The 20,216-nt window shown below is 32.0% G+C and overlaps 1 protein-coding gene and 1 long non-coding RNA gene across 2 annotated transcripts; both read left to right on the plus strand.

The window, feature by feature from the left end:
• The first annotated feature begins 1,039 nt into the window (after positions 1–1,039).
• LOC111702569 (cell number regulator 2) lies at positions 1,040–9,735 on the plus strand. The gene is made up of 5 exons (XM_023474307.1): positions 1,040–1,259; positions 8,069–8,144; positions 8,317–8,404; positions 9,246–9,315; positions 9,635–9,735. Exons 1-5 carry the CDS (start codon positions 1,176–1,178, stop codon positions 9,698–9,700), a joined length of 384 nt encoding a protein of 127 aa, XP_023330075.1. The 5' UTR covers positions 1,040–1,175; the 3' UTR covers positions 9,701–9,735.
• On the plus strand, positions 5,025–6,149 carry LOC111702570 (uncharacterized). Its single transcript, XR_002765435.1, has 2 exons — positions 5,025–5,127; positions 5,828–6,149. It is a non-coding gene; the product is annotated as an uncharacterized LOC111702570 (long non-coding RNA).
• Positions 9,736–20,216: the final 10,481 nt, after the last annotated feature.

Genomic DNA, 20,216 nt, shown 5'->3' on the forward strand with positions numbered 1-20,216 from the left:
TTTTCCTTGGAGTTAGTAGCCCTTGGAGGTTTTTCATGGTTTGCATTTTTCCTACCAGCCATTTTATACACCCTGTATAAATTGTTGACTGAACTATCTATACATGAACTTATAGATAATTAGTGCCAGATGACCGAGCGCACACACACACACTCACGTCTTGTCACGGTGAAGGGTAAGAACTGATAAAGTTAATAAAGTTTAAAACATTTGCAGACAGTACTCGTCTCCGAATTCACCGAACTCACACATTCTGTCTAACCAGAGCTAAAAACTTTAGAATGTGATATCCTTAATCCCTATCTGTTAATTAATCTGGAGATTAAATTCATGAGGAGAACAAGCAATATTTAATCTGGAGATTCAGAAAAAGAGTGGATCAAGCATTAATCCCGCTATCCACTATTCCAAATTTCCCAGCTCAGTCTTCTATTGGTTTATCCAGAGTATTATCTATTATCTTGTTTCAAGTTATTCTAGATGGTTGAGGACTACAGCAGATCTAACAGAATTAAGACAGTTATAAGGTGTTCATGTTTAGGTAAAAGTTGAACAGTTCCTGCCAACTTCCTCTTTATACTTTACACACATTGGACGCAAATATATAATTGCTCTCGAGTAGATCTAGTCTCTGACCTTTACACTGATGACATACATTTTAGTTTGAAAAGTTCATATGGTTTGATTGAGTCCCAAAAAAGTGTTCACATCTAAGAGGTTTGAAAAAAATGCTTTACTTTGATTTGAGAATTCTATAAATATTTGTTTTTCTTATCTATAGCTTGCTAGGAACTGTAGATATGACAGTTAATCAATATTTTGAATTTTGAGAAAATAATGATTTCAAAGAATCAACATTGCTTGATAAGATAAGTTTTCAGATTTGGTGAGATAGCTGGGTAGTTACCTGGGATTACTGTCGTCAGAACCTATAGGATAATTATTTTAACTTAAAATTTTGCAGCATGGTGTGATATGAGATGTATGCACAAAATTGATCAAAGAGGGGGGGGGGGAAGGGATAAAAAATTGTATACTAGGATATTACAAGTTTCTTTTGCTCTGGATACGGGACAAATTGGATGAAATCCTGAAAACCAAATCTTTCCATAAACCTGGTTCAGAACTAAAATGTCTATTTTATTTGTATAGATAGATAGTATTGTAATATAAGAATGGAGAGTCATCAACTGAGTCCCTCAAAACAAGAGGATATGACGGTTCATTATGCTGGGGAGTCCACTAGGAGTAGAGTACAGGTAAATATATGTTATTGTTCACCAATAAACATTTATTAAATCATGTTCAATATTCAATATATATTCGATCATGTTCAACAATCTATATATATTCAATCATATTCAACAATTAACATTATAATCAATCAAGTTCAACAATCACAATTATATATTCAATCATGTTCAATATATATATATATATATATATATATCAGTTGAAACGCAACAATCTTCTTATAACATTTTATTCATAAACAAATTGTTTCATGCTTTTATGCAATCATATATGCAATTATATATATATATATCCCGGAGCTCAGTAGAGTTAGCTCTGATGGCAGTCTGGACTAGGGTTTCCACTGGAATTCCGGGTTACGGTTTACGTACGGAAATGATCCTGAAAATTTTTCCATTTCCATTATGGAAAAGGTTCCGGAAATCCAGAATTCTGGAAAGATTTCTGGAACAATTTTTTCCGTAAACCAGAAATTTCCGTGACGTTGTTCTGGAATTACGGAGCGATATGTAATAGTGTTCCTGAAAATTCCTGTTTACGGAACAATTGTTCCAGAATTTTCCGGAAAAAGGTTCCGGAAAACGTTGAAGACATCTACTTATGTAAAAGATAAAACCAGTAAGTAATACTATCTACAGAATAATAGAATGTGCGCCTGTTGTAGCTGTATTTAAAGTATTGAATTATCATGAAATAATATAAATCCTTACTGCCATGTCAAAAAATAATTTCATCTACAGAAAACTGTGGAAAGGAAGACGACATGTATAGCAATCCTTGATTCTAATAGATGTTGTTTCAAAGCTAATAGGTTAAATAGTAACTTATAAAATCACTTTTAGATTGGTCTGTATACAGTATATTATATACTATGTAAATGACGTGTCTCATGTTCATTAAACTATTTAAGAGTCATAATTTAAGTCTAAAAGTTGTCCTCCTATTCCAGAGTTTTCTGGTTCTCACTCTATTTATATACTTTGCTTGTCTGTTTGTTTGTCCGTTTGTATCCAATAAATGTCCAAACAGCTGAACCGACCAAGTCCAACAATTGTGAGGCAACTCACATGGCCCAAGGGAAAGTTATAACTAGTTATAAATTTATGCTGGAATAAAACTTGAAATTTATTATTTTTTTAATTCACCAGAGCTGGGAACTTTTGATTGGTGGATATCGGGATTAAGGCTTAATCCACTCTTTTTCTTAATCTCCAGATTAACATAATCTTGCAAGATTATCTTAAAAGTGTATGAAAAACAATAAAATTCAAATTAATATTTAATCATCTGAGAAACTGTAGCAGCCAATCAGAGAAAAGCGGGCAACCAAAGAGAGAACAGAAATATTCTCATTGGAGAAAACAATTAACGGATATCCAAGGAGAGAGAAAAATTAGTGGATTAAGGACTAAAATGAAAAGTTTCCACAGTGGATATTCGGATCAAGAAGTCAGGATTAAAGTTTATCCATTCTAAAGTTTTCAGCTCAGTTTAAAGCCTAGTTTTTATAAACTCTTATTTATATGGTTCATTTTTTGCTACGTTTTTAGCTGACTTTTACTTCGCAAAAAATTAATATTCGTTGATTTGCAAATAAACATTTACGCGAATTTCAAACAATGTTAGTCACAAAGAGAAAGACACACAAACTACGAACTATATACGAAAAATGAACATGCAGATTCGGTTTTAGGTTGGATTTATTTTCTAACTAGAAAGAAAAAGAGAAAGAGGAATTCGCCAAACTAAAACCGAAGGAAAAGATCTAGAAAGAAAACAAATTCAACCTTATTGAGTACTTACATAAAGGACTAGCTGTCCAGAGCTATAAGATTTTGATTCTAAGCAAATTAACTTTTAACGAATATCCGAGAGGTGAGATATTTTATTAAATAAGTACAAACAAGCTCTGTGTTGACCGAAGAAAGACAATTCGAGAAAAACGTGAACGATAGTTGTATATCCACACTATTTCAAGAATTAGAGTTTGGATTCAACAGAAATTAGCGTTCGGACTCAACAGGGTTGCATTGATTTTTAAATTGCAAAAGGGTGGCATTGATTATTTGCGAATGTAATGAATCTAAAAATTTCATCCCATCCTGATTAAATATGGAGTGGGGGGGGGGGGGTTCTTAAGCCTAACCGATGACCCTCTTGAAAAATAAAAACTAATTTGTTAAAAAATATTGCAGAGGTAATGAAAACTGTAAAAAAAAATTCCGGTTCACAAAATGGAAACTGGAAATTTTACAATTTCCATTCTGTATACCGGAAAAATTTCCGGTTTACGTAACCTAAGCCGTAAAATTTCCAGTTTCCATTTGTTCCTGAATTAACCCGGAACTCCGGTTTACGCAACAAATTTCCGGATCATTCAATTTTCAAAATGGAATTTTTTTTCCGGACAAATGGAAACCCTAGTCTGATCTCTCTGGACGAGGGGTTTTTCGATCTTTCCCTTAGCTTACCTTACCTTACATATTAATTTAAATTTTAACATTATTTTAATAGTTATATTTCAGCAGATGTAGACATTTTGACATTTCTATATTCCTTGTTCTTCCTTTCTTCTTTTCTTATATTTCATAAATGATACAATAATATTTCGGCTAATTTTGAAGAAAAGAAATTTTTTTTAGATATCCTCACAGTTTGCCAACTCCTAGTTTAGAACTATCTGTATGAACTTTCTGAACTTGGGGGCAGGGGGGGAGGTGAGAATGAGCAACTCACTCCCCTCTCCCCTTATTATTTGCCTCAGCTACTACACACTTTCATTTCTAACTTTCCTGTTCAATTTTCTTCTTTCTTCTTGTTTATTGTTTTTATGTTTTAAGCTTCTCCAAATAGTTCTTGTGACTTCAAGTTCTGGAGCAGGTAGGAGAGAAATAAGGAGGTTTGTAGTCTTCCTGTTATAGTCTTTCTGTCCTAAGGGAAATTCAAGGAAACCCATAACTGCACCAGTTATGCAAAATGGGGAGTTGTAAGCCTTAAAGCCTCATCAGGAGGAATCTTCCATAGCAGTCTAGTCCTCACAGCTGGTCAAGAAAAAAAATGGTATTGTTGTGCATGGCGTGTATACCCATCAGGGGTTATACTCCTTCTTTTAGCTGAACCAGGCTGAAGATGGAGTTCTTGTTTTATTTCCCTCCTATATTACGCTTGCTACTTCCCTGCAGGCTATGAAATGGGCAACTAAACGTAGCACTTCCCCAAACTGTAAAGCCAGGACTCCTAAAAGAGAGGTCCGTACTCTTCTGAGGGGGGTAAGCGACTGCAATTATGTTCAACAATTAACATTATATTTAATGTTCAATAATCAATATATATTCAATCATGTTCAACAATTGCAATAATATATTCAATCATGTTCAATTATCAATATAAATATATTCAATAATGTCCAACAATCACAATAATATATTCAATCATGTTCAATTATCAATATATATATATATTCAATCATGTTCAACAATCACAATAATTCANAGGCAGGAAATTAATTTATTTAGAAATATAGATTATTATATTTATATTTATTTATATTTATTAACTTTTTAAACAACGATTTTAACTTTTAAATGTTGCTCTCCAGGACACTATTTTGTCCTCATGATATAACTAAAAAAATCGCAAATTCGTGTCACATTAGGGGATTACTATGATTTTAAAGAATAGAAATTTTGCTAAAATTTCTGTATTTACAACTCTAGAATCATGCAAGGTCCTACAAAATCCTTGGTTCTGATTGGTTTAGACGTTAATAATATTCAAACATATTTACAGATTTAATAAAATCTCTGTTTAAAGGGATCTAGCTGTGGTGACTGTTGTAGTGCACTATGCTGTACATGCTGTACTAGTATTCAGGTATAGTTTATTTTTAAAGGGAGTGTTCGCCAATAATATAGTTTATTTTTAAAGGGAGTGTTCGCCAATAATATAATTTATTTTTAAAGGGAGTGTTCGCCAATAATATAATTTATTTTTAAAGGGAGTGTTCGCCAATAATATAATTCATTTTTAAAGGGAGTGTTCGCCAATAATAAACTTAGTTTATTTTTAAAGGACTACTTTTTAGAGAAACTTTAAAGGAAATAAAATAAATCGACATTAGTTTTCTATATTCTCTGAGACTTTCAATTGCAGATTACACTAAAATGTTTTTATTCAAAACTATTTAATATTCAATGTACTTAGAATTAAGTTCTATTTAGTTTGAATTGATCTGAGCTGATTTGACTTGACCAGACTTGTACGTACTTGAGCTGTCCTGGACTAACCAAGACTTAACTGAATTGACTTGCAGCGGACTTGCAACTGAATTACAACTGCATTGCATTTGACTTTGACGGACTTGGACCGACTGGTACAGACTGGAACTGGCTTGAAACTGACTTGCGCAGACTTTGACAGACTTGGACCAACTAGGACCGACTGGAATCAACTTGAAACTAACTTGAAACTAACTTGAAACTGAATTGAAACTAACTGGAACCGACTTGAAACTGACTTTGAACTGACTTGAGTTAACTTGGTTTGTTAAACTATGTAATTGTACTTTTCCCAGGTTGCGAACGAGGTCCGTGCTCGTGGAGACCAGGTTTAGAACAAAGATGATTGCCATATTAAAAAAAAACTTGATTCTGAGGAAGTGCACATTAAGAAAAAAACATACTAATAGATTAGCACTTCACAACTCTCTATTTTTGTTCTTCTGAATTTTTGATATTCAAAAGTTTGGTTTTGTTTATTTTTTCATATATTATACTCTTGTAATTACAATTTTGGATTTTGTTTGATTTAATGTAATCTTTTTCCCAGTCTGTAAATTATTATTATTGAGAAGTATTTATGGAAGTATTTTCTTGAATAAAGTATTGTTAACTCCACTCTACAGGAAATTTATTCAACTCTGGTGCAACTTTGCGACATCCTAATTTCTCTAACTTTTATTTTACGTTAAAGCAAGTGTTTATTAATAAACAAACAAACTTAATTTAATGTATCTGAATATCTATTAGTCACTTATCATATCAGAATTAAAACAAAAAAAATATTGTAAACTTAAATTCTGAATTTAGCCAAATAATACTGGGTGTTGATAAAGTATCCATTTATTTTACATCTAAACGGACCGTCAGCATAATTAAGTGACTAAAATAAAGGATATACCAGATTCACAACGGTACCCTGGAAACCTTGTTCAAACATGTTAAGAAAAGTGTTTGTTCGTTCGTTTTATAGCAAGAAATCCGTCCGTTGCACTTCTTAGTGAAACTTTTCAAATAGAAATCTTGGATAAATCCATAAAAGAAACTATTATAAACTTTTTAAAACCCAGTTAGATACTTCACAGAGACGTTTATTCCGAATGAATTCCATAATCGTCCTGGACGTGAATGTTTCTCAAAATTTCACACCTAGCTTGAAGCTTAATCTCAGTGGTTTTAGTTTAAAAATGGTTTAATATAAAACTGAAGAGTGAAGAGCATAAAAAAAATAGTTTGCTGTTTTTTCTGCTAGTTTTGTTTGCAAGATAATTGGGCTGTATGTGTACCTTTCAAGTATCCAAAAAGCGAATGTACAGTTCAAATTTTGACCCCCCTTTGCCTCAGCTACTACACACTTTCATTTCTAACTTTCCTGTTCAATTTTCTTCTTTCTTCTTGTTTATTGTTTTTATGTTTTAAGCTTCTCCAAATAGTTCTTGTGACTTCAAGTTCTGGAGCAGGTAGGAGAGAAATAAGGAGGTTTGTAGTCTTCCTGTTATAGTCTTTCTGTCCTAAGGGAAATTCAAGGAAACCCATAACTGCACCAGTTATGCAAAATGGGGAGTTGTAAGCCTTAAAGCCTCATCAGGAGGAATCTTCCATAGCAGTCTAGTCCTCACAGCTGGTCAAGAAAAAAAATGGTATTGTTGTGCATGGCGTGTATACCCATCAGGGGTTATACTCCTTCTTTTAGCTGAACCAGGCTGAAGATGGAGTTCTTGTTTTATTTCCCTCCTATATTACGCTTGCTACTTCCCTGCAGGCTATGAAATGGGCAACTAAACGTAGCACTTCCCCAAACTGTAAAGCCAGGACTCCTAAAAGAGAGGTCCGTACTCTTCTGAGGGGGGTAAGCGACTGCAATTATGTTCAACAATTAACATTATATTTAATGTTCAATAATCAATATATATTCAATCATGTTCAACAATTGCAATAATATATTCAATCATGTTCAATTATCAATATAAATATATTCAATAATGTCCAACAATCACAATAATATATTCAATCATGTTCAATTATCAATATATATATATATTCAATCATGTTCAACAATCACAATAATTCATTCAATCATGTTCAACAATCACAATATATATTCAATCATGTTCAATTATCAATATATATATATATTCAATCATGTTCAACAATCGACATATATTCAAATCATGTTCAACAATCAACATATATTCAATCATGTTCAACGATCGACATATTTTCAATCATGTTCAACAACGAACTTATATTCAATCATGTTCAACAATCAACATATATTCAATCATGTTCAACAATCAACATAAATTCAATCATATTCAACACACCAAATATTCAATCATGTTATACATTTACCATATATATTTAATCATGTATAACAATCGACATATATGCAATCGTTTTCAACATTCACCATACAATCAATCATGTTCAACATTCAACATGTTCAACAGTCGACATATATTCAATCATGTTCAACAATCGACATATATTCAATCATGTTCAAAAATCAACATGGATCTATGATAGCATATATTTAGCTGGTGCAGCCTACACCTCAAACCTGTGGAACCTGGCATACTGGTTTCTGTAACTGCTGCCATGACTGTGGAACATGTGAGTTTTTTCTATAAAATTCTTTCCAATTTTTGGTTAGTGACCTTTTATTAATATTCACAAATTTTCAAAACATGAATTTTGAATTAAATTTGTGTACATATGAATGACAATTATAGATTTCTGTTCATGCTGTTTTTAGATAATAATTATATGAATAATTACAATAAAGGTATGTGCGGAAGCTGTTGCCTCTGTTTCCAGGCCTGTGAAACAGCCAATGCTTTGAATGACAGTGGTTTCCTCTATTGCCTACTCAGGTACACTTCTAGGGTAGATTCCTCTATTGCCTACTCAGGAATACATCTAGGGTAGGTTCCTCGACTGCCTACTCAGGTACACATCTAGGGTAGGTTCCTCTACTGCCTACTCAGGTACACATCTACGGTAGGTTCCTCTATTGCCTACTCAGGTACACATCTAGGGTAGGTTCCTCTACAGACTTCTCAGGTGCATATGTAGGGTAGGTTCCTCTACAGACTTCTCAGGTATATATCTAGGGTAGGTTCCTCGCGGTTTTTTATCGTGAACACAATAAAAGTTATATTCAAGTCAAAATTATTAAATTGGAAGCTTTCAGTCTGCAAGATTTAAAAAATTTGGTATTTTATTATCTTTAAGTTGCTTAAAGAAAGAAAGAATTGTTTTCTGGATTTCAATTCATTAAGAAAAAATGCCTAATATTTTGGTCAACTTTTGTAACTTTGAAGACGCTAGATCCCATCTTGGAGAAGATATAAGATCATAAATTAATTCCGGGTCACTCTGATTAGGACTGTAGTGCGAGAAAATCACATGTTTAGAATAAACAGTCTTGATTTTTGTAAAACTACTCAAAATGTTGTGGAATTTTAATAAAATTAGTGTATTTAGTGTACTCTGATAAGGACTGAAGTGCGAGAAAACCACATGTTTGAAATAAACAGTCTTGATTTTTGTAAAACTCCTCAAAATGTTGTGGAATTTTAATAAAATTAGTGTAGTTAGTGTACTCTGATTAGGACTGTAGTGCGAGAAAATCACATGTTTAGAATAAACAGTCTTGATTTTTGTAAAACTTCTCAAAATTTTGTTGAATTTTAATAAAATTTGTGTATTTAGTGTACTCTGTGGTCCCTGTGTACCAATATGTCTACTGCGTATGAAAGCTAGGACTAAATACGGAATTGAGGCAGGAAATTAATTTATTTAGAAATATAGATTATTATATTTATATTTATTTATATTTATTAACTTTTTAAACAACGATTTTAACTTTTAAATGTTGCTCTCCAGGACACTATTTTGTCCTCATGATATAACTAAAAAAATCGCAAATTCGTGTCACATTAGGGGATTACTATGATTTTAAAGAATAGAAATTTTGCTAAAATTTCTGTATTTACAACTCTAGAATCATGCAAGGTCCTACAAAATCCTTGGTTCTGATTGGTTTAGACGTTAATAATATTCAAACATATTTACAGATTTAATAAAATCTCTGTTTAAAGGGATCTAGCTGTGGTGACTGTTGTAGTGCACTATGCTGTACATGCTGTACTAGTATTCAGGTATAGTTTATTTTTAAAGGGAGTGTTCGCCAATAATATAGTTTATTTTTAAAGGGAGTGTTCGCCAATAATATAATTTATTTTTAAAGGGAGTGTTCGCCAATAATATAATTTATTTTTAAAGGGAGTGTTCGCCAATAATATAATTCATTTTTAAAGGGAGTGTTCGCCAATAATATAATTCATTTTTAAAGGGAGTGTTCGCCAATAATAAACTTAGTTTATTTTTAAAGGACTACTTTTTAGAGAAACTTTNCCCCCTTTAGGTGATCCAAGAGGGAGTATGGCAACACACATTTTCCACTTTGCGCTTATTTGGCCCCCTCCCCCTAGATTGATTTCTGTGTACGCCCTTTATTTCCAAAAGGTTAAATGAGTTATTATTCTATATTTTTCATTTATCTTGTATCCGATTCACTACGCGGCTAATAAAGATTCATTCGAAATTACGAAATTACACCTTAAACTTTGAATTTAGCAAAATAATAATTGTTTTGTAAAGTAACCCTAAATATGATATTTAAGTGAATTGTGCATGTGTTGTTAAGTATTTGCAGAATTGTTGGATTTTAATACTGGTGTTCTACTATTTCAAGGAATTGCATTTAATAATTAAATATTTTGTTTATCTATGATATTTTAAAATTTGCAAGATAGGGATATGCGGAAAAAGTATATACTGGGTGTCCTGCATTGATCGTGCTTGGCTCTAAATTGAGATTTTCGAGACTAAAAGGAAATTTTTTTTTAAATCATAAAAAAAATTGTTTAAGGCAAACAAAATTTATGTCGAAAATAAAAGGTATCATGAGTGTTGTGTCCGTATTTTGGCATTACAGCTTGGATAAGTGCAGGGTTACCCACAAAGGATGAGAAACGGTTGTACAGAATTCATACTATCTGTTTCCTTATATTTATGATTTATCTTAACTTTTTTTGTCTGATCAGTGAATAAGCCATTTAGGGTTTCCAGTCGTAATTACGCGTAACACTTTCTTTCACTTACGCAGGAGCATTACGCGTAATTACGCGTTTATTACGTTTACGAAAGAAAGTCGAGTTTCGCGGAATTAATGCGTAATTACGCGAAATTACGTAATACGAAACAATTCCGTAATAAATAAAGTACATATTAATTCTCAGAAATATTTATAGCGGGAAAGTATCGTAAAACCCGCTACAACCATGTCGAAACATATTTTGACGATTTTACATTTTTTTCAAACAAGGAAGATAAACTTGAGAAAGTAGGTTGAAATATTTACAAGTCATCAAAAATTGAAAAAGGAATTGAGTCTTTGCCACAAAATTTTATTTTCTAATCCCTATATTTTTGCAACCCAATGCCGTAGACCTTAGATATTTTAAACTATGAATTCTGTTAGATTAAATAATCAAAGTTTGAAATATAAAAGGTTTCCACCATTAGGTTCCTAAGATATAAGGATTAGAAAAGTTGAGCTAGTGGAAAAGACTCAATTCCTTTATAGATTATGTATTTTTTTGATAAAAATAAATTGTTGGCCCTTTGTTAAACTTTTTAGTTGTCGAACGTAAAAATTACATCAACATAGTATTGGCTGAAATTTCTGATTCAACTTGCGTGACATTATTTTCCTTGTAAATTGGTTGTTTTATTTAAATTAAAAATTAAATCTTCAAAATCTCATAGATGTAATTATTGCAAAATTTCGCGAAATTAAAGTTTCTCTGATTATTCGCAAAATTACCTCATAGATACTACGCGAAATTACACCGTAATTACGCGTAATTATAGTTTCGCTTATTACGGGTAATCATTACGAAATTTCGCAAAATTACGTTGTAGAAATTACGCGTAATTATAGTTTCGCTTATTACGCGTAATCATTACTTAATTTCGCGAAATTACGTTGCAGAAATTTCGCAGTAATTTCGCGAAATGGATATTTCCCCAATTACGCGTAATCCTGCGAAATTACACGAAATGAAAATTATTACGCGTAACTGCACGTAATCAAGCGTAAGAGAATAATCTATTACGTTGGAAACCCTAAAGCCATTAAAAGATTATATTGAAGGCAGAAGACTTTATTTAACCTCGGAGTCTTCAAATTAGAGCTTCAGGTTGTCTTTACAGTCTTATTCTTTGTGGGTAAACCTGTAGTTCAACCACTTCTCTAAACTGGTTAAACCAAGTCTAATCGGTTCAACCATATCGCGCTATTCATTTAATCTGGTCAGTCTAACCAATAACCTGTTCAAATCCTGCAGCACAAAACCAAATATTAAAAGGAATCTGTTTAAAATAGCCGAACACTCGAGTATTATTAAAGCGATGTTTAATATGGCTAGTGAAATCTGAATTGAAACCCTTAAAATTGTTGTGTCTTATATATTCAAAACCGAATTTTAATATCAACCTGTTTAAAATGGTCAAAAACTCGGGCTCATTATTGCGATGAAATATCGGAAGTGAAACCCTTGAAATTATTGTGTCTTTTAAACTCAAAACCGAATATTAATATCAATTTGTTCGAAATCGTCAAAAACTCATGCTCATTATTGTGATGTAAAATCTCGAGTGAAATATGAATTGAAACCCAAAAAAATGTTGCGTCTTTTATATTCAAAACCGAATACTAATATCAATCTGTTAAAAATGGTCGAGAACTCGGGCTCATTATTGCGATGCAATATCGCGAGTGAAATCGGAAGTGAAACCCTTGAGAGACTTGAGATGATTGTATCTTTTAAACTCAAAACTTAATATTAATATCAATTTTTTCTAAATTGCCGAAAACTCTGGCTCATTATTGCGATCTAAAATAATAAAATATCGCAAGTGAAGTCTATAATAAACCCCATAAACAACATTAAGCAATATTATGTGTATTTTAACTTGTTATAAGTCAAATAGTTTTACCGAGAGCTGGGAAATCAATAAAAAGTTAAATTAGTGTTCTATGTTTAGATCATAACTTTAATCTAACAGTCATTGTATTATTCCACATATTTATGGTTCTCACTGTCTTCAAAATAGATCTAAAAGAATATTAGGGTTACCCACAAAAAATGAGACTTAAGAGACAACTGCACGGAATTGACCTAGTCTTTGTTCTTGTTTTATGATTCCTTTGCAACTGATAACTTGGTTTTTTGGCCCAAATTATTAAATATATCATTTAAATACTAAATGCAAGACAGAACATATAAAACCTTCAAGCCTTCAAGGTCGTCTTTACAGTCGCATCTTTTCAATCGTTATGGGTAACCCTTACCTTGGGTCTGGATAATATTCCGAATGAACTCCAGAAAAAATTGCCATAATAAAACCTAGAACCACTGATAAATCAACTATGTTCATTGTAAGAAAGCGATCCGAACTGAGCCTCTTGAAATACCGGAGTTAATACCCATTATTTCCCAGAGAAGTTTATTACTCTGCCTCTCTTAAATCAGTTGGATCACAGTAATCCAAAGGTTGCAAGCTCACGCAAAATCCTCAGAGCACTTTGCTAATTGCGTCTCATAAACAAATGCATATAGAGTTCTTAAATTTACATGACTAGGACTACAAAACAAATAGAAGTGAGTTAAAATAAAAATACCATGGCGTTGCGACACTTCAAATTTCAAAATCGATCCAGTCTTGATAATTGATGCAAATATTCACAACAGTCTGGATCTATGTGGCCGGCAATGTAATCCAAAAAGTAAGCAGTCTAACCAAGGTTGTATATTAGGTTAGATACTATGGATGTGCTCCAATGTAGGTAAATGTCGTCTCTTTTTCGCAATTTACAATTCCTCATTCAATCGAAGGCTTGCGTTAATCAAACAGTTTGTATTGTGAAGAGTTAAAGTACAAATTTTATGAATGATATTTGCATTTTTTTTGCGAAATTTTCGCATTTCTTATTTTGTGAAAAGGTCGCATTTTTTCGGGAAACAAATTAAAGCGAAATTTCGCGAAAAAAAATCAGTTTGTTTAACAGTTTAACAGTTTAACAACGATTCGGTCTCGAATTTAACAACATTAAGCGACTCGTATTGTTGTCTCTTTCCACTTTTCATTAAAAGCGCGTCACCTACAATTTAGTTCCATGAAACTAGGGAGGTGTCCAAAAGCTCTCTGACTCAGGGGGGGGGGGGTATGCCATCACAATCCCTTCTAGGTCAAGGATTTTCAGCGCGCGCGTCTTTTGGATTTTTTTTGTTCCGAAATAAATCGAGTACCCCCTCACTTAAATCCTGTATCCGCCCCTGGAGCAGATAAAAGTTGTCAAAAATATAATAGCTGAAAAATGGACTAAACATGAAAACGGAAGTAAGTAAACTTTTGATTGTCTTCAGAACTGTTGTGCTTTCTTATCATTTTCTTCAGTTAATAGTCGATCAGTAGTCAAGTCATGTATCTTCACTAGTTAATAGTGAATTAGTAGTCAAATCATATACCTTCACTAGATAATAGTAGTCGATGAGTAGTCAAGTCATGTATCTTCACTAGTTAATTTAATAGTCGATCAGTATTCAAGTCATGTATCATAACTAGTTAATTTAATAGTCGATCAGTAGTCAAGTAATATATCTTCACTAGTTAAAAGTCGATCAGTAGTCAAATCATATACCTTCACTAGTTAATAGTGGATCATTAGTCAAATCATATACCTTCACTATTTAATAGTCGATCAGTAGTCAAATCATATACCTTCACTATTTAATAGGGAATCAGTAGTCACGTCATATACCTTCACTAGTTAATAGTGAATCAGTAGTCACGTCATATACCTTCACTAGTTAATAGTAGTCGATGAGTAGTCAAGTCATTTATCTTCACTAGTTAATTTAATAGTCGATCAGTTGTCAAGTCATATATCTTCACTAGTCAGAAGTCTATCAGTAATCATGTCATTCAAATACTTTAATTAAGACTAATAAAACATTTTGGACAAGAGCGTTATTATATTTAATACAAAAATATGCTTTAAAAAATCTGTGAATGCGTATGATTTCGTTCTTTTAGGCTTTTTTCTTAATATTTCATTCTTGTTTCAAGTAAAAACATATTTGATTTATATCTAAGGTTTACGGAGGTGCAGCGGGTGCAACTAAGGGGTTGGGGTTCAAAAAAGTGACTAAAACTGATAATACATTTTTTTAGACTGAAAATTCCAAGATTTCATTTTTTAATGACACAGTTTCTCCTCTTCAGGTAGTCTAATCAAATTAAAGTAATCAGTAACGTTATTATTTCTATAATGAATATCATCTAGAAAAATAAAACGTTTCTTATCTCTTGTTCATGTTTCTATATGGAAAGTGCTTCCTACTATCTATTTATCTTTCAATCTATTTGTTTTCTATTATCAATATCTGTGTAAGTAAACAATGTCTAAATATTTTTATCTACAGGGTTACCCACACTGGATGAGAATTCAGTGACGACTGTACAATGTTTTTTTTTTCATTTTTCCTACATTCACGGTATTCTGAAGATGTTATATTGTTTTCTATTCAGTCCGTTAGTTAGATTATTCGTTAAAACCATTTTTAAGCTTAAATCCAGTTTCGACCTTCCAGTTTCAGATCGTATTTAATTTTTCATTCATATATGAGGGTAACCCTGTATCTGTATCTATCAATGTTCTTATCTCTTCTAGTGTCAGAATATAATGATCTTACAACAGCTTAGTTAAAGAACGGGTAACAATACTAATAAAAATGATGATGAAATAAAAATAATCATAATGATAATAATAATCATTCAAAGTTTTAAAATTTGTTACCAGTTTTGCACTACATAAACGACCCGTACTTCCGGCCCAACCTAGCATTTAAGCTGTTTTAAAAGTTTCATGAAAATTTCGCTTTTAATGTTGACTTAAACATATAAATAATATATTACATGTTTATTTTTAAGTAAACAATTGATAAGAAACAAATGTACTCTCCAAGACAAACATGACGCTCCGCCCTCTGAAGCTGACCCTCTGCTTCTCTACACGATATTTAAGACGTGTCTAAACGTAATGAAGCAACAATTCTTGATTAACTAACTTATATTTTCTGGGTATTAAATAAATGAACGTAATTAAACCAAATCGTAGTACATGATAATGATATGGACCGATAGGTTTTCTCGGAAATTAACAAACGTAATTAGGGTACAGATAATGTTAACACGCAGTGTATAGGTATATCATGTTTACAAATATAGTGTTTACTACTAATATTTATTACACTTCCATTGAAACAAGGGTATCCCCAATTCACAACGGTACCTTCTTTATCTTTATTTGATCAATAATGAAGCCACAATTTAAATAATCACTTTTCAAGGCAAGTTGATGGATATGCCTTTATCAAACAAAGCTTTTAATTAACAATTAAGGATGGAACTCTTTGAATGAAAATGAAAATTACGTCTGTAGTCCCTTTAAACTATAACTATGTTTTGTTAAGTTTAAAACTATATTTGCTGCCTAATCACTAACCAGTGACCAGTGTTGGACCATGGTTCACGGTTAACAGATCAGAGAAACCAGTTTGAAATTGGAAGCTTGATAAAGAACACAGAAGTGATTACTCCACAGTGGTTCAATATGAACCTTTGAAATGGTAGCACAGTGGAACAATATAACTATCATATTGGCCTTAATCTTACACAGAACATTGTATTCTAATGTACAATGAATAGTTTTGAAAGCCACAACATATCAGAAAATCAACATACTTTGCAATTTTAAAAATCCTTTCAATACTTCGTTATAAGTTGAATTTTGAATTCAGTGCAAAAAAGTGAATTTGAATATATTCAGCTGATTAATGTTGTTTTTAATCATAAGCTTGTTTCACAATATGTCTTAAATAAGAAGTATCACCAAGCGATCTATAGTGTAGCAATGGTATGCAGTCATAGAGAATAGAATATATATTAGAGTGGAATTTACTGGAAAAAAGTGTGAAACGGCCATTTTGTTTTACTGTTTCCATACTGCAGGTGTACTTCACATATTTGTGCTATATAACCTTTTGGGCCCTGGAACTTCATTTTATAGAAAATATAAAATTAACATTAAAAGAAAACCAAATTATGAAAAAGGCAGGTTTCATAATTGACTAATGATCATTTCACATAGACTATATGCCTTTCACTTTACAAACGATGATTTTCCGTTATAACTATAAATCAAATGATGTTTATTAATCACCTAATTCATTTTATAAAGTTTGTTTAACAGCTTTAAAAAATTTGAAAATGAAATGGATAGCCTAGGGAACATACTGTATTAATGTACTCTACTGCATATAATTTGTGAACATTTCCATGATTTGTACACTTTGAACTCCTTTTCAGGCTGAAAGGGACTGAAAAAATTCATACCGAGAGATTGTCTAAATTCCTCTCTAATATATATTCTTTTCTCTATGTATGCAGTCCCTTCGTTTTTCTATTCTATGCCATTTTACTGTCAGTTTCAAAAGAATATTGCATTATCTAAAATCCTGAATTTAGTTTTTAAACGAATAGTTTTACTTAATTAGAAAGCATAGCAAACTCGGAACTTCTTATTTTTCAGTGTATGTGAAACTACAGGGTGGCCCACAAAGGATGATACTGTAGTGACGACTTAAAACTTTTTTTATGACAAGTTAAAGGTTGAATTTGGTTCAATGTTTTGAAAAAAAATTCTATTATGGTATTTTTTATGTTAAGTCAAAGAACGAAACACGTTTACAGTTTCTGCAGAAATATTGAATTAGGCAAAATAGACAGAATAAAATCTGTACGGTCGTCCCTGTAGCTTCATCTATTTCGGGTAGCCCTTTAATTTACTAGTGTTCTACCACATTTTACAAATAAGCGATAATAATAAGTTTAATAAAATATTTTAATCCTTTTTTCTATCAAAAATATCAAAGAAATTGCTTTCGAAGATACTGGTAATTGTTCTGAGGCCGAATTTAAAGAGTTTGAGCCGTGGCTTAAATTTAAGCCGCGGCTCAAACATGATTGGTTCCACTTTAAGTTGTATTCAATGTTTCAAGATTTAAACTGGCGCTCAATTAAGTTTTTGCCGGATTTGAGACGCGACTTAGATTCATTAAATTCGGACACAGGACTAAGGGTGACGTAAACTTGATTTATAAAGATACTTTTTACCTAAAATACTATGGCAGAAAATATCATTCATTCATTATTTTGATAAAATTTCCAAATGGGTAGCTTTGTATTGATATGAAAAAAGTGTTATTAAAGGAACAGAATGACTTTAGATTGTCAAAAATTTTAATTTTTGAACTTTTAAATTTGAAAAATATTAAATATTCTAGAGAATAATGTGGGAGGTTGACTGTTTGTGGCTAGGGATACTTTTCAGTTCAGGTATTTCAACGGAGGTATTTCATATCAAGTTTTATTATACCTGGTTCAAATAAACCATACATTTTGTCTGCAGTGATGTCGGAGATATAGTTCAGGTATTTCATATTAAGTTTTATCATACCCAGTTCAAATAAACCATACATTTTGTCTGCAGTGATGTCGGAGATATAGTTCAGGTATTTCATATCAATTTTTATCATACCCAGTTCAAATAAACCATACATTTGGTCTGCGGTGATGTCGGAGATATAGTTCAGGTATTTCATAAAAAATTTTATCATACCTGGTTCAAATAAACCATGCATTTTGTCTGCAGTGATGTCGGAGAAATAGAAAAAAAATTGAGATAACGAATATATTGTTCTAAATGAAGAATATATTGTTCGAAATTATTAACATTATTTTTGAAAGTTACGAACTTAACTCAAAATTACGGACAGAATCACAGGAATATAAAAATTTGTGAGACATCCCTAACATTCCGTTCAAATGTTCAAACTACTTGCAATTCCGTCTAATCGAACAGTTTCATTAAAAATGTAAAAACAGTAAAAAGCTGAAGGTCTCACATATTTGTTTAAATTTGATGTATAGAAGTTCTAGAACTAGTTATATTTTATGTACAAAAGGTCTAGAACTAGATATATTTCATGTACAGAAGTTCTAGAACTAGGTATATTTTATGTACAAAAGGTCTAGAACTAGGTATATTTCATGTACAGAAGTTCTAGAACTAGATATATTTCATGTACAGAGATTCTAGAACTATGTATATTTTATGTACAAAAGGTCTAGAACTAGATATATTTCATGTATAGAAGTTATAGAACTAGGTATATTTTATGTACAAAAGGTCTAGAACTAGATGCATTTCATGTGCAGCAGTTCTATAGAACTAGGTATATTTCATGTACAAAAGGTCTACAACTAGATATATTTCATGTAAAGCAGTTCTATAACTAGGTATATTTCATGTACAAAAGGTCTAGAACTAGGTATATTTCATGTTCAGCAGCTCTAGAACTAGGTATATTTCATGTGCAAAAGGTCTAGAACTAGGTATATTTCATGTTCAGCAGTTCTAGAACTACTGTATATTTTATGTACAAAAGGTATCGAACTAGGATTACAATTGTTCTAGTTTGTGGAAACTATGTTGAGTACGGATGTACAGATTACACAGACCCTGATCTATATGGAGAGGACGGTCTTCCAATCTTCAGACCATTGGTAAGGACAAGGACAAACTTTGATATAGGACAAGAAACACTGTTCAAGGACAAGGACAAATACAGGTTCAAGGACAAGGACAAACTTGGATAAAGGACAAGAAACACTGTTCAAGGACAAGAAATACAGGTTCAAGGACATGGGCAAACTTTTATCAAAGACAAAAAACACTGTTCAAGGACAAAAACAAATACAGGTTCAAGGACATGGGCAAACTTTTATCAAAGACAAAAAACACTGTTCAAGGACAAAAACAAATACAGGTTCAAGGACATGGGCCAACTTTGATCAAAGACAAGAAACACTGTTCAAGGATAAGGACAAATTCAGGTTTAAGGACATGGGCAAACTTTGATCAAGGACAAAAAACACTGTTCAAAGACAAGGACAAATACAGGTTCAAGGACATGAGCAAACTTTGATCAAGGACTAGAAAAACACTGCTTAAGGACAGGGAATCACTGATCAAGGACAAGAAAAACTCTGTTCAAGGACAAGAATAACACTGATGACGGACAAGAAAAACAAGAACAAAACCAAGATCACCAACAAAGATAAGAATCAACAAAAAATAAGATTAAAAGAGAGATAGATACATGGTCAAAGACAAACAAAAATACCCGAAAAAAAAAAACAGAAAAAATAAAATGAGAAGGCAAAATAAATCAAATACCAAGAAAATTTAAATAACAAAGACAAGAAAAATGAAAAGATAGATCCATGGTCAAAGAAAAATATAAAACCAAGGGCAAGGGCAGGGACAAAGATAGGACAATAAAAACAAAATTTAAAAAGAGCAAAGACAAAGAAAAGAACAAGGACAAAGAAACCATCAAGGGCAAAGGAAACGGGAAAAAGAAAACGACAAAGACAAAGAAAAGGACAAGGAAAAATTAAAAGACAAAGACAAATAAACCGACAAGG

This window comes from Eurytemora carolleeae, unplaced genomic scaffold (assembly GCF_000591075.1).
Source record: "Eurytemora carolleeae unplaced genomic scaffold, Eaff_2.0 scaffold183, whole genome shotgun sequence".
Lineage (NCBI taxonomy): Eukaryota > Metazoa > Arthropoda > Copepoda > Calanoida > Temoridae > Eurytemora > Eurytemora carolleeae.